Raw genomic sequence first — 14,283 nt, 5'->3', positions numbered from 1 at the left:
TGGATAAAGGGAAATTGATAGATATTGATAGATTTGACTACATAAAAACGTAAACTTTACTAAATTAAGGAACATTAAATTAAAAAGCAACAAACAGGAAAATACTTACAAAGATGAACTTACAAAAGATGAACTGTGAATGGCCCATGTCTGATAGCCACGTCCCAAGCTGAAATTCTGATTTCCCCAAAGCTGCCCCACCCAAGGCCTTCCCTGTCCCAGCTGGGGCAATGCTACCTTTCCAGTAGCTTAGGCCAGAAACTCGGAGTCATCCTTTAAGCCCCTCTGTCTCTCTGTCTCCCCAGGTCCAATCCTGTTGGCTCTACCTCACCCCACACCCAGCGAGCACTTCTCCCACCTCACCTGCCACCTCCACCACCACCGGGTCTCCCTTCCATGACTGCAAGACCCTTCCTGCTGGTCTCCCGACTTTCCCCTAACCCCACTATGGACTAATCTAAAAGACAGCCAGGTGATCCTTTCACAACATGCCAGACCAGACCACTCCACTGTGCTGCTCCGCAGTTTACTTGTAGTAAAGGCCCAAATCCTCACCATGGCCCCCGCAGGCCCCTCACGACCTACTGTGTCTCACTTTCCACTTCTCCCTCGCTCTCCCCCTCACTCACTCCAGCCACACCGACTCTTGGCATCACTCGAACACACGAGACACGCTCCCTCTTTTGTTCCATTGCATCGGCTGTTCCTCCGGGCTAGAGTTCTGGGAGAATCCCAGAGAAGCACATAACTAATTCTCTCACCTCTCTTCAGTGTTTACTCAAACGTCCACCATCAATGAAGCTTCCTCTGACTGCCTATTTAAAATTGCCCCCTGCCCATATACACATATCCCCACAAACTCTGACCCTCTTTACCCCACTTCACTTTTCTTCTCATAGCACTTGCCATTTTCTAGCACACTACATAATTTCCTTATCTATTGTCTTTATGTTGACCGTTTATTATCTTTCTCCTGCTACTGAGTGTGCCCTCCGTGAGGGCAGGGATCTTTGTTTTGTTGCCTGATGTAGCCCAGTCGCCTAGAACAGGGCCTGGCACACGGTAAGTATTCAACAAATCTTTGTTAAATGAATGAGAGACGCACATAAAAAATGTTCGATTGCACATGTAATGAACGTACTGTATATTTAAATCCTGAGATACTATTTCTCACCTGTCAAATTTGCAAAACACAAAAATTTTAATGATAATACTCAAGATTGGCCAGGGCATAAGAAAATGAACTATCAGTGGAATCAGATTAGCAAAACCCTCCTGGGGGGCCTTAGCATAGATTTCAACCTAGAAAATCAACTTTAAAAAATGTAACACGGCCCATCTCCAGGGATGTCTCCCTCTATGTTTATAATTCAGGAAAGTGAAAACCTGGAAAACAACCTAAATGTCCAAGAAGAGGAAGCTGACACTAAAGTAAGACACTGCCGTGTGGCGGAAAACTCTCCAGCCACTAAAGGTGAGGCATCGTGGAACATTTAACGACTTCAAGAACGCAGGACTCAGCACCAAGGAAGAAAGCAGATTAGGAAGCTGTGTGAACTAGAGCCCATTTTTATAAAACGTGTATCTAAGTATTGAAAGAAGTCTGGAATGTTACCAAGTGTTATTACTAAGTGAGACAATTACAGGTAATTTTAATTTTACTTTTCCACAGTTCTATATTTCTGAAATTTTCTATAATATAGATCATAGAAAAATGTTACAACTGGAGGAAACTGGGCAAGGTGTACAAGAGCCCTCTCTGCGCTATTTCTTAAATTACATATGAACCTACAATTACTTCCATTTTTAAAAAAATTATATTTCCACAAAGAGATTGTATTACACTTTCTAATTTTTTATTAAGTAAAACATTAGTCATTCCCATTAAAGTCAGGAATAAGACAAAGATGCCCATGATCACATTACTGACCAATGTCCCATAGTCTTAGCCAATGTCCCAGAGTCTTAGCTAAGAAAAAGAAAGTTATAATATATAATGAGAAAAGCGAAACAAAAATATCATTATTTGAAGATGATATGACTGCCAATCTAGAATATGGAAAATCAATCAAAAGAATCTTTCAGATTAATAGAGTTCAGAAAGGTAGCTGGATACAAAATATACTGCTTTCCTATTTACCAGCAGGGTATTTCCTCCTCATTTTTATGCCAATACATAATATTTTTTTCTATTGCCAATTTGTTCTTTGCTAACATTAAGAATAAGTTAGAGAAATAAAGACATGGTGGATAATGTGTCAGGAAAAATGGATGAAATACTGCAAGCAGCATGACAAACAGCATGGCACGTCAGCTTGGTCTCCTCTGCCCATTGGCTTTGTGAAGTAGAAGGGCGGGTGTCATTGGCTGGGAGTGGCCAGGAATCGCGCATCAACACAGTCCATGCCCATAATGCATCTTTATCTCGAAAAAGACACATGAACTATTGGGGAATCTTCCTTACCATCTTGCCACTGACTGTGGCCTCCAGAGAATCCACCAGCTCTGCTGTGACTCCAATGAGATTGTGGTAGTCCGCCTGGATCTTATTGTACCGTTTCAGGTATGTCATTGACCTTCGCTCAGCTTCTACCAGCTGCTGGTGGAGCTGCTGCAACATTTCTAGGAAAATAAATTATATTTACATTAAAACAAAACAAAAAAACAATTATTTTTAAAAATCCCACAAAATAAAAAATAATTATATTCTTTTCAACGGAATATCATACCTACTGTCAGAATATTTTGTTGTAACAATAAACTCATGTTTTATACTTTACTTTGTGTTTAGCACTTTACTCCCATTTCATGCCACATTTAATTGCAAAGTGCTTCATAAACACTGACTTTCGATATGTTGTCTTTAGTAGCCCAATCGACTCATACCGGTTTTCCTAACAAAATCTATTTTCCTGACTGAACCCCATGCAATTTCTTTTAGTTCTTCTATGTGCAAGAAACTAACTCAAGATTTCTTTCTGTAATCAGCTCACAAAATGGCTGAACCAAACCTATGTCTTCTTCTCTGTTTTTGCCCTGGGAGGTCGTCTGGGGCACAATTCATAACCACAGGACAGTTCCTTGTTTTAAGTAAAGGTTAGGGGCTGCCTGACTGATGCTGGAGAAAACTAGAATCTAGAATGAGGTAAGATTCCAAGTGCTCACTCGGCCAGTTTGATTAAAGCATAAATCACCCCACCGGCCCTTGAGCAGGCAGCCTTGGAAGGTTCTAGAATTCTCTTCGTAGAATCCAACACCCCCACTATCCCTCGGGCAGCACCTGATGACCAAGCCACCCTGGGCACAGTTGGGTCAGGTGAATCTTCTTCCGTGTCAGCACTCCTTTGCCCCATCCTACTTCTCCCTTCCCTGGAGGGCCACGTTTGAATAGAAGGAAATGATGCTGCCCCCAGACTACTGTCCCAATTCAGGCACTGGGTAACACTGAAAGTCTTCATTTTAGAACACATTTCATGTATACAGAGAAAGACTCTTAAATTATAAGGACCTGGGCTCAAATCCCTACTCTACCACTTTCTTGCTGGGTAGCCTGGGGCACAACATTCAACTTCTCTGATTCTCACTTTTCAACCTATAAGAAAATGGGGAAAATAATAATGACCTTGAAGAGTTATTGTGAGGAGTAAAAGAAGAAATATGCTCACAGTGTCTAGCACAATGTTGGCCCATAGCAGATGATCAGTAAGTGGCAGCCATTGTTATTATTTCCTTTCATGGGAAGGGGTCAAAGATTTTTCTAAATGTATCTCTGTGCAAGTAGATCACTTGAAAAAGTGGCAGAAGAGTTACATGCTCAAGCAGTGGTGTGCAAATTTTGAAATATATCAGAATTACCCAAAATAAAGATGATCAAGCCTCACCTTCAGAGACTCTGATTTTGTGGTTATTGGGTAGGGACTAAGTATCTATATTGTTAAAAAAAAAAAAAAACTCCCCAAATGGTTCTGGCACATACCAGAAGTTTGAGAGCCACTGTCCTGAACTACTATTCCTCCTAATTTGTGCCCTAAACATCTATGAGGAGCACCCACATTCAAATCGTATCTCAAAAACTTTCATGTTTCATGATCGTTGATGTGCAGAAGTAAAATATTTTAACTATTAAAATCCAAAATATCACATAATAATGAACTGTTACTATTATTTAGCACCCATCAAATCTCAGTATTAAAAGATAACTTGAAAAAGTCATCTGGCACAAATTTACACCCAGTATTTGAACCTCTGGAGAACATCCCTGGAAATCATTTATCAAGCTTCTCCTTACATGTTCTTAGGGACAGGGAGTCATTACCTTCTTCCTACACCAAGTATTATTAGAGCTTTTTCATATGTAAAAAATTCAAAATTACATAAACTAGAACTTCCAACAATGAAAATTCTACAGAATACTCATAATCCCATTTTGTGGTAGTAAATATTAGAGAGTATCTGTGTGAACTTTCTCAACAGGTACCAAGTAGTAGATAATGAAGGAAGTACCAAAACCCATTAGCTGGGTCACGTGACCTCCCAAATCATCAATGTTAATGCCATCAAAGTAGTCCCTCTCTAAAAGAGACTGCACAAAGGAATTCTTCCCCTCAGAAACTCATTGTACAATTAAGGGACTACTTATGGAACGTTGCCTTAGGAGCCCACAAGTGGAATTTATGGCAATTTCAAAGTATGGCACACCTGCGGGAATAGAGACTGAACTGCCAGCAGCCTATAGGAAGGAGAGAAGCCAGCAGTTGGGCAGAAACATTTGTGACCACTTCAAAGACACCACTTACCCAAAGAGCCCGCTATCCCGACCCCACCTTGCAGACACCTTAGCTGGCTACAAACAGGACCTGATCATCACTGTAAGCTATTTGGGCCACAGCTCAAAACATCAACTTTATTTCTGAGCATTAAACAGAACTTTGACTCTTTTTTCCCTGTCAAAAGTTTTATGAGACAAGGACAACTAAGCCAAGACGCCTTGCCATGCAGGATCTCAGCTTTTAATGAGATGTCTTATTCCATGTTATTTTAACGAAACTGTCTTAGTCATGCTAGCAAAATTTATTAAGATTCTTCACATTTCAAAACTTGTGACATAATTTGTGCAAAAGTCCAAAGAATTGCATTCCAAGGTTTAAACAAGAGATATATACAACTAAAAGAATACCAGTTAAGGTCACAGAAAGTTCTCTAATTCCAGCATGCGATGAAGCAATAACAAAGTGATGGAGACCTTCCTACAGTCAAGCAGTTAAGTTTTCTCGTACTAACATTCCTACTTTACTTAGGTGTATTCCTTTTTTTTCTCTTTTCTTTTTTTGGAGGAAGATTAGCTCTGAGCTAACTGCTGCCAATCCTCCTCTTTTCGCTGAGGAAGACTGGCCCTGAGCTAACCTCCGTGCCCATCTTCAGGTACTTTATATGTGGGACGCCTACCGCAGCATGGCTTGCCAAGCGACGCCATGTCCGCACCCGGGATCTGAACCGGCGAACCCCGGGCCAGCGAAGTGGGACGTGTGCACTTAACCACTGCGCCACCGGGCCAGCCCCCTCCCTTTCTTTTCTTTTCAGAGCAGACGAGATTTAATTTTAGAGACTCCTTGGCTGCTCAAGACAAAATGAGACATTTTAAAATACGGACTTGTTTTTTAACCTAATATAAAAACCTAAAACCACTCACTCTATCTTTACGATATACTCTTTCTTCTTGTACTCAGATCTAAATCAGCTCTTTGCTATTTTGCTAATCCATAAATACTGGATGAAGAAAGTTGTGACTTACAACTACGAATACAGGTTACAATTTTTAAAAATACTACTTAGGGCTCTGAACTCCAGAAAAATGATCAGTTGCTCATTTTCTGAAGGAGCCAAATCAATTAATGACAGATATGCTATAAGATACTATTTCTACATCCTTTTTAGGTGGCTAGGTGAAAATAATCAATATGCTATATTGTCAACCTAAGTCTTTGTTCTAAACACTATTTTTTAACGTAATTCCTTTTGAGAGAATTTTCCATTCTAAGCCCTTTTCTTGCCTTCTTCAAAAGCTTATGGAAATCTCACTTTATCCATGAAACCTGTCAAGACACATAGAATAATGATATTACCTAACCATCCAATTAAAAAAAGAACCACCACCTAAGTCTAGAAGTGAGGGCATGTCTGTGCCTTGCGGCCATTGCAGCCTGCGCTGGTGACAAACTAGCTGTCGTGACACTCGGCCTGGTTCAAGTGCCCTGCAGTGCTAATCTCTGATCTCCATGGCAATACTGCCTTTCAGGGTTTATTCAGCTATAGACACACACTGTGCCTGCCAGACTCAATTCCACAGACATTCTGCTTGGCTATCCCCAGAAAATTCAATTAAAATCAAACTCAAAGAAGGCTCGGAAACCCCAGGCTCCTTGCGGAAATTCCAAATCAAAGATCTGTAGAAAAACACAGGCTTTTCTTTGCATTTCCCCTTTCATGTTTATTTTGTCTGCAAAATTGGGCCACTTATCAGAGACATAACTGGTTCCCAGCAAAAGGCTGCCCTCAAAAACTGCAGGGTATGCTGGGGTGACAGGAGCTGGCAGAAACTCAGGAATCGGGGAGAAGTTGCTTATCACCTTCCCTCCCCCATTGCCTAGGAGTCCAAAGACCAAATCTGAACAGGGACTGAGCAGAGTCAGTTAAGAACCAAGGCAGCTCTGTGGGGCCCAAAGGATGCAGGTAGGGTGGCGGTTTTAAAATCTAACTGCAGGTCTTCGACGCTCCTTCCCATCAACGGGTGGAATGCCATTCTCCTTCCTTTGAACCTACGCTGGCCTTAGGAATTCGCTTCTAATGAAGAGAAGCCAGCAGAAATGACACTGAGTTACTTCAGAGGCTGCGTTAGAAAAGGTGACACAGCTTCCAACTGGCTCTCTCTGGGGACATTCACCCTTGCAACCCAGCCACCGTGCGTGCCCTGAGGAAGCCCAGGTCACATGGAAAGTCCATGTAGTTGTTCCAGTCAAAGGCTTCTGCTGAGATCCAGCTGAAAGTCAGCATCAGCCACCTTGTGCACACGGGTGAGGAAGCCTTGGAGATGGCTCCACCCAGCCCTGTCTGCACCCATGAGACACCCGAGGGAGAAGTGCCTAACTGAGCCCACAACTCCCAGACCACGCAAGATGATGATAATAATAATGAATGGACTTGGTCGTTTTATGCCACTGAGTCTGAGGTGGTTTGCTAAGCACTCATAGAACTAGAACTAGTGGACAGAGGAGCAGTGCCAGGAGTTGCAGTAGGAGAGCCAAGTGCGCAGCCCCGTGTAAGAATTCCAGTTGTGCTGGATGCGAGAAAACCGGCACAGGACCCACTCTAGCCAAGGCCTGGGAACTGCCCCAACACTGCAGGGAGCAGGCCTGAGGAGCTGAAGAGACCACTAGGACTTATCCTCAGGCATCACTGTGCGGGGGCAGAGCAACCTCAGGGAGCTCCAAGGCTGCAGCCTGGTGACTCGGAGCATTCCATGTTGACCCCAGGAGGCCGTGTCTGTACCCCTGCTCCTCCTCTGTGTTCAGGTCTGGGACCGAGAGAAATAATTCCTGAGACTGGCTGCTCCTCCATGAAGGGCCAGTGGGGCCTGTCCCCTCTCAGATACAGGAGGAGCGGCACAGCTGGCAGAACCAGCTGCACACTTAGAACTGCTGGGCTGGAGATATGCGAGGCTGCACAGGGCGAAAACATTCTAACTCTCCTCCTCGGAAGCTACTAAAGCTGCCCTGTGTCGAGTCTGAAGCACTGCTCATTTGTCCACTCCCCGGAAAGCAAAGAGCTAAATAATTTACTAACGCGTCCTCTTCTTAGCAAATTTTAACCTTCTAAAAAAACCACTGAACAACAATGGCAGGAAGTGTTGACATCCTCTCTAACATTACTCTGCTGAGAAGAGGGCACACGTGCTATTTCGTGTAGTAAAACTCCACCTGCTGGCAACTGAGGAGTATGCCACACATCAGATACCCCTCCCGCGGGTATCATACACCTGTAAGAACACAAGCAGCTTTCACGATGCAGTATCAAAGACAAAACTCAGGCGAAGAACCCCAACTGTGGCCACCAATTCTGTTAACTAAAGTTTTCCTCACCTTTCTGAAAAATGAACAGTTCTGGTAAAAAATTACTGACCATGGAAAACCATCATTTTATGCTAAAAGCTTAAGACTGGAATTCCTACTTTGAATGTAAAAAATGGAAATGCTTTAAAAGAACGAGAACTCCACATTGCTTCTGAGATAAGACACCATTAATCTAGTTCAAGGTCAATGGGAAAGATACTAACAAAATTCTCTCCCCACTCATGCTAGTCTGTGCCTTCTAACCGTGTGGCTACAGTGACGTCCCTTTGGCACACTGCTCGGATTCTCTTCACTTCTCCAGGTCTTAGTTATCTGACACGCAAGATGAAGCTAACAATACCAGCCATCCTGAAAAGTGGGGCTCAAGGAATTGCAGGTAAAAATGATTGCAAAGCACTTCACAAATATTTAGACTTTTAAAGTCCTCCTTTGCCAAGCCCTGGGTATTCTCTCCATCCTGTTACTGAAAGCTTGAGTTGGTAAAGCTGTTACTAAAAAAATTTCAGTCTAGATGATTTACCTTTGTTACTTTGTCCATTCTCCTTCTGGGATGAGGAAGAAGTTTAGGAAAACAGGCATTCAGGATACAGTACTCAGGGCATCTCACATTGTGGTGCCAATCTGCGAAGGAGCCTCGGCATGGTAAAGAAAGAATTCCCAGGACAGTGAAGGCCACGTCTTCACGTTGCTATAAATGACTGAGACAGTTAGCCGACTTCTCAACACTTCATGACTCCCTCTCAGATAAAGCCTCTTCTCTCCGTCTCAGTCACTGCTGTGTGCACCCAAGTCTTGCCCTACTTCAATAGCTCCTAACTGGCCTCCTTACCCTCTTCAAAAGACCTTTCCCACCGCTACCAAAACATTCTACTAAAAATGCAAATCTGAATTCATACCCTTAACACTGTGGCTTCAGTGCTAAAGCTTTATCCTGAGGAAATGGAAATGAGGATGAAAACAGCATAGCACAGTAACTATGATCGAACTGGACTGCCTGGGTTTCAATCAGCTCCCACCCGTGCGGCTGCAGGGCTGAGGGCAAGGTCTTTAACTTGTTTTGTTTGGGTTTTCTTAATTTTTTTGGTAACAGTTTTATTGAGAGGTAATTCATATATTGTATCATTCACCCATTTCAATGGTTTTGGGCATATTCACAGTTGTGTAACCATCACAACAACTAATTGTAGACGATTTTCATCACCCAACAAAAGAAACCCTGCATCCGTCAGCAGTCACCCCATTTTCCCCACCCTCGCAGCCCTAGGCAACCACTAACCTACTGTCTCTACAGATTTGCCTCTTCTAGACCTTTCACAAATGCAGTCATACGAGACGCAGCCTTTTGGGTCTGGCTTCCTTCACTTAGCTTAATGCTTTCAAGGTTCACCCACGCTGTAGCATGTATGAGTAATTCATGCATTCTTATTGCCAAATAATATTCCATTGTATGGACAGGCCACAGTGGATTTATCCACTCATTAGTTAATGGATATCTGGGTTGTGTGCACTTTTTGGTGATTTTGAATAACATTGCTATGAACATTCATGCACAAGCTATTGTGTAGACACTTGTTTTTATTTCTCTTGGCTACGCAGCTGGAGTGGAACTGCTGGGTCATATGGTTAACCCTATGTTTAAACTTTTGAGGAAACAACCTGCTTTTGAAGAATATTTAATAATATGGGAAATGCTCTCTTCGTTTGATTAAAATATTAAAAAATATACACATACATATAGGTATCTATCTTTGTTTGTTGTAAACATTACATATTTTTGGGTGTATGTACGTATACAAATGCATTTCTGTGCTTTCCAAATTTTCTATAAGGTATGATCAATTTTATCATCAGGAATAAAAAAGAAACATGACCATGTTACGCTGCTGTTTTGAGTGCTTCAAAGGCAGGACCGCACACAAACCTTCATGCCCGGGGCCCTGCCTGGTCTCTGACTTTCTCACCATCCTTCTGCTCCAGCAACACTGAATTCTTTGTAGTTCCCCAAAGACACTGGCTCAGTGCTTTTGCACGAGCCGTTCCCTCTCGCTGGAATTCCCATCCCTCATCTGTCGGCCTCACAGACTCCCATTTTATTGTTCAAAACTCCAACTTGGCTAAGAGAACTATGTCTTGGCCTTTTCTTTGTATCTCTAATTCCTAGCACAATATTCAACTTAATAAATGTGTTGAACTGAACTGCAAATATTTCCATGTAACAAGGAAAAGAAAGGAATAATGTTTATAGTTACCTACTATATTTCAGCCTATCTGCTTCAAAGCCTGTTGAACAGGGTGAAAGGTGACAAGTATTTGCAAACCAGAATACGAACGGCTAACAGTTATCAAGCACTTACTACGTGCTGGATGGTCTTAAGCAAGTTTCATGTATTAACTCAATCCTCATGTTATTCCTATGAAGTGGGTGCTATTATTACTACAACTAATGTAATTCATTATGTAAATAATTTCGTTTAGAATCTTAACATACTGGCACCCATTCAGTTTAAGCTGAGAAATGTTTTTTAAAAGAGTATTAAACTAATCATAAGCCAAGTTGGAAAAGTCCTAATTTCAATGAAAACTGTCTTTTTTTCCCCTTTTTTCCTAAGGAAGATTGACTCTGAGCTAACATCTGTTGCTAATCTCCCTCCTTTTGCTTGAGGAAGATTGTCGCTTAGCTAACATCTGCGCCGATGCTCCTGTATTTCGTACGTGGGATGCTGCCACAGCATGGCTTGATGTGTAGATCCACATCAGGGATCTGAATCTGTGAACCTCGGGCTGCTGAAGCAGAGCATCCGAACTTAATCACTATACCACCAGACTGGCCCTGAAAACTGGCATTTTATATAGAACTCTAAGAGGAAAAAGGATTGCATATGCAAACACATGGTATGTAGGTAGAGGGAAGTTCTTGAACAAAAACTTAAGGATATAAAAGCAGAGAGAAGAGCTGCGGTTCAGTCCAACTGTGGACAGTCTCAAGGTGAGGCTAAGGAATTCAATCCAGGCAACAGGGAGCCACTGAAGGCTTAGGAAGCTGAAGTAGAAGAAACACATCATGGAATCCCAAGGACAAAAGAGTTCAACTAGGAAAAGAGAGGGCAAGGCTTTGGAGTTAGAAAGGAAACAGATGGTATTATGCAGCAAAGTGGGCTAAATTTTCATTAAATTAAATAAAACAAACACTAGCTTTACAATTCAAAAGGTTACATTCTTGTTATGAAATAACTTTTGATACATTCTTGTTCAGAATAAAAGGAGACAAGCATCCTTCAAGACTAACAAGCTTTGGGAAACCAGCCTCCCGTGGGCGGGTGACATCCGTGGGCGGGTGACATCGTCCCACTCTTCCTCGGTCGGGCTCCATTTACACCTGCCGCCCTGCACTCTGTCCAGTTAGTGTCCCCTTTTTACTCTTGGGGTGTCCCAATTTGAAATGGATTGTGGTGATGGCTGCACAACTCTAGACATCTGCTAAAAATCATTAAATTCTACACTTACGATGGGTGAATTTTATGGTGTATAAATTATACCTCAATAAAGTTGTTTTTTTAAAATGTCCTAATTCAAATAATAAGCTATATATCACGTTATCCATATGCCATGACCTCAAGGTGGTTGCCAAGGCCTTAAAAGTAGTTGACTGATCTTCTGCAAAGGGACAATTATTCCAAGGAGTTCTTTTCCAAGAGATAGATACTTTTTTTCCTTCTAGGCACATGACTTAAAAATAACACGAGGGGCCGGCCCCGAGGCCTAGTGGCTAAGTTCAGTGCACTCCACTTCAGTGGCCCAGGTTCGGTTTCTGGGTGCAGACCTGCACCACTCGCTGACAGCCATGCTGTGGCTGTGACCCACACACAAAATAGAGGAAGACTGGCACAGATGTTAGCTCAGGGCAAATTTTCCTCAGCAAAAAAAAATAAAAAATAAAAAAAATAAGACCCCAGCCAGGTCTCAGAGACCCAACACCACAGACGTCAACCCTCTACAGGCCTGCGCACATCCTCCCACTAATGCTTCATTCACCTCGTAACTATGGAAGCAATGCTGTCACTCATCCTTATTTCTGAGGCAATCTAAGCCAGCATGCTACTCGAACACCATAGGTGGGCTCCACTTGCTTCAAAAGGATACATACAACGTTAAAAGCTTTGGCGTGTTACTCGCTTTAAAAATTAAAGCCAGAAACTTTTCCAACTTCAACTTCAATTCTGGAGTCCAAGAATCCTGAAGAAAAAAAACAAAAAGAATAAAAGCACTAGATCACTAAATGCCAACAGCATCGTCAAGCCGCGGCCTCCTGGGTTAAACAACACCGCCAGTTACTGAAAGCAAAAGCAAGACGTCTTGCCAGCGCCGTGATGCTGTAAAGAGCAGCTTTGAGGACATCTGACCAATTCAATTATAGAAGCTTCAAGTACTCACAGCAGGGGGAAAGAACAGAGTCTTTTCATAAACAGGGAAAAAATAACCCTGTACATGATTTGAATATTTCATGTGATTTAAACAGAAGTATGACAAGTAACCTTATTAGGTTGAATAGCAAACATAACTGAGTCCAGTTCAGGCATACGTGGCGCTGGCAGGCTTACACAATTATCACTAAGTTACTGAAGGTCTCTCAAAGAAAAGGACTCATTTCCATAAACCTCATCTAGATAAGAAAAAAGACAGCAGCCATTATCTGCCCCAAATACCCCATGTCAAGAACTATGATTCACTTTTAGTTTGATTCATCCCTTAAAAATAAGTTCTTTATCTCAAATAATGCTCACTGAGAAGGAAAAAATAACGACTTAAGTAGGAAAAGAAAAAGTGTGACAAGCAACAGTCCTTCTCAGGATGATTTTCCTTATAATCTTCATAGAAACATACCCACCACTCAAAGCAAGCAGTTCCACAAAAAAGAAAAAAAGAAGCTCTATCACTAAAAATTCATACCCACTGACCTCTCAGACCCTGCCCGTCTCCCTCAGACCCGCCCGACCGTCCCCACCTCCTCCTCTCCAGTCTGTGTCCCCAGCCACGCCTCCCGCCCCACCCAGTCTATCCAGCGCGTTACCTGACTTTTCGAAGAAATACTGCAAGATAAGCAGAAAAGTCTTACATTTTAAAAAGCTTTTGTAATTCTCTGGCACAGCATGATAACTTTATTTATAATGTGTGTTATGGGTTGAACTGTGTCCGCTGAAAAGGTATGCTGAAGTGCTAATCTCCTCAGAACTTGAGGTCATTGAGGACGGTCACTGTGGATGGAATTAGTTAAGGTGAGGTTGTACTGGAGGAGGGTGGGCCCTTAATCCAATAGGACTGGGGTCCTTATAAGAAAAAGGAAATTAGACACAGACACAGAGAGAGGATGGCCATATACAGACAGAGCAGAGACTGGAATTACACTGCCACAAGCTGAGGACACCTGAGGCCACCAGAAGCTGGAAGAGGCCAGGAAGCACCTCCCCAGAGACTCAGACGGGAGCATGGCCCTGCCAACACCTTCATGTCAGGCTTTCGGCCTCCTAAACTGCGAGGCAATAAATTTCCGTTGTGGGGCCGGCCCCGGGGCCAAGTAGTTAAATTCGCGCACTCCGCTTCGGTGGCCCAGGGTTTCACCAGTTCGAATCCTAGGCAGGGACATGGCACCGCTCATCAGGCCTTGCTGAGGCGGTGTCCCATATGCCACAACTAGAAGGACCCACAACTAAAAATACACAACTATGCACCAGGGGGGCTTTGGGGAGAAAAAGGAAAAATAAAATCTTTAAAAAAATAAATCAATAAATTTCTGCTGCTTTAAGCCTCCAGTCTGTGGACCTTGGCTAGGGCAGCTGCAGGACGCTAACACAGTGGGCACAGTGCACGGCTCTCTGTGCTCAACCACACCGAAAAGAATTTAAGGAAAGGACTGCTATGTTGGGCAACATAAATTAAGACATGTTAAAAAACAAAACAAAACAAAACATTTGGGTATCCTTAGATGCACTGTAGTGAAATTACACAACCTTAAAGGCCAGGGAAAAAAGACAGATGACCTTCCAAGAAACAGGAATTAGACTGACGGCCAAGTTCAAAACAGCAACAACGGGAGCTGGGAAACAAGCAATGCCCCCTCCACAGTCCCACAGGGAATAACCGTAAGCCCAGCAGCCTCAAC

The 14,283-nt window shown here is 42.7% G+C and overlaps 1 protein-coding gene across 20 annotated transcripts in view; it reads right to left on the bottom strand.

Annotated features, from left to right (window-relative positions):
• Window positions 1-14,283, bottom strand: part of ARMC9 (armadillo repeat containing 9) — a 134,268-nt gene that overhangs the window by 104,361 nt on the left and 15,624 nt on the right. For all 20 annotated transcript variants that reach the window (XR_011439531.1, XM_023642541.2, XM_070269444.1 and 17 more), the window contains 3 exons: window positions 12,267-12,359; window positions 8,647-8,671; window positions 2,465-2,622 (listed from right to left, as the gene is read on the bottom strand). Coding sequence is in view for 19 of the 20 variants with exons in the window: in XM_023642541.2 (XP_023498309.1) it covers window positions 2,465-2,622; window positions 8,647-8,671; window positions 12,267-12,359 (276 nt within the window). In the remaining variant the exon portion in view is untranslated. The remainder of the gene's footprint in view (window positions 1-2,464; window positions 2,623-8,646; window positions 8,672-12,266; window positions 12,360-14,283) is intronic.

Source organism: Equus caballus, chromosome 6, assembly GCF_041296265.1.
Source record: "Equus caballus isolate H_3958 breed thoroughbred chromosome 6, TB-T2T, whole genome shotgun sequence".
In the NCBI taxonomy this organism is placed as follows: Eukaryota; Metazoa; Chordata; class Mammalia; order Perissodactyla; family Equidae; genus Equus; species Equus caballus.
Note: the sequence above shows the minus strand (reverse complement) of the source record. Positions and strands in the feature narration are given on the sequence as shown.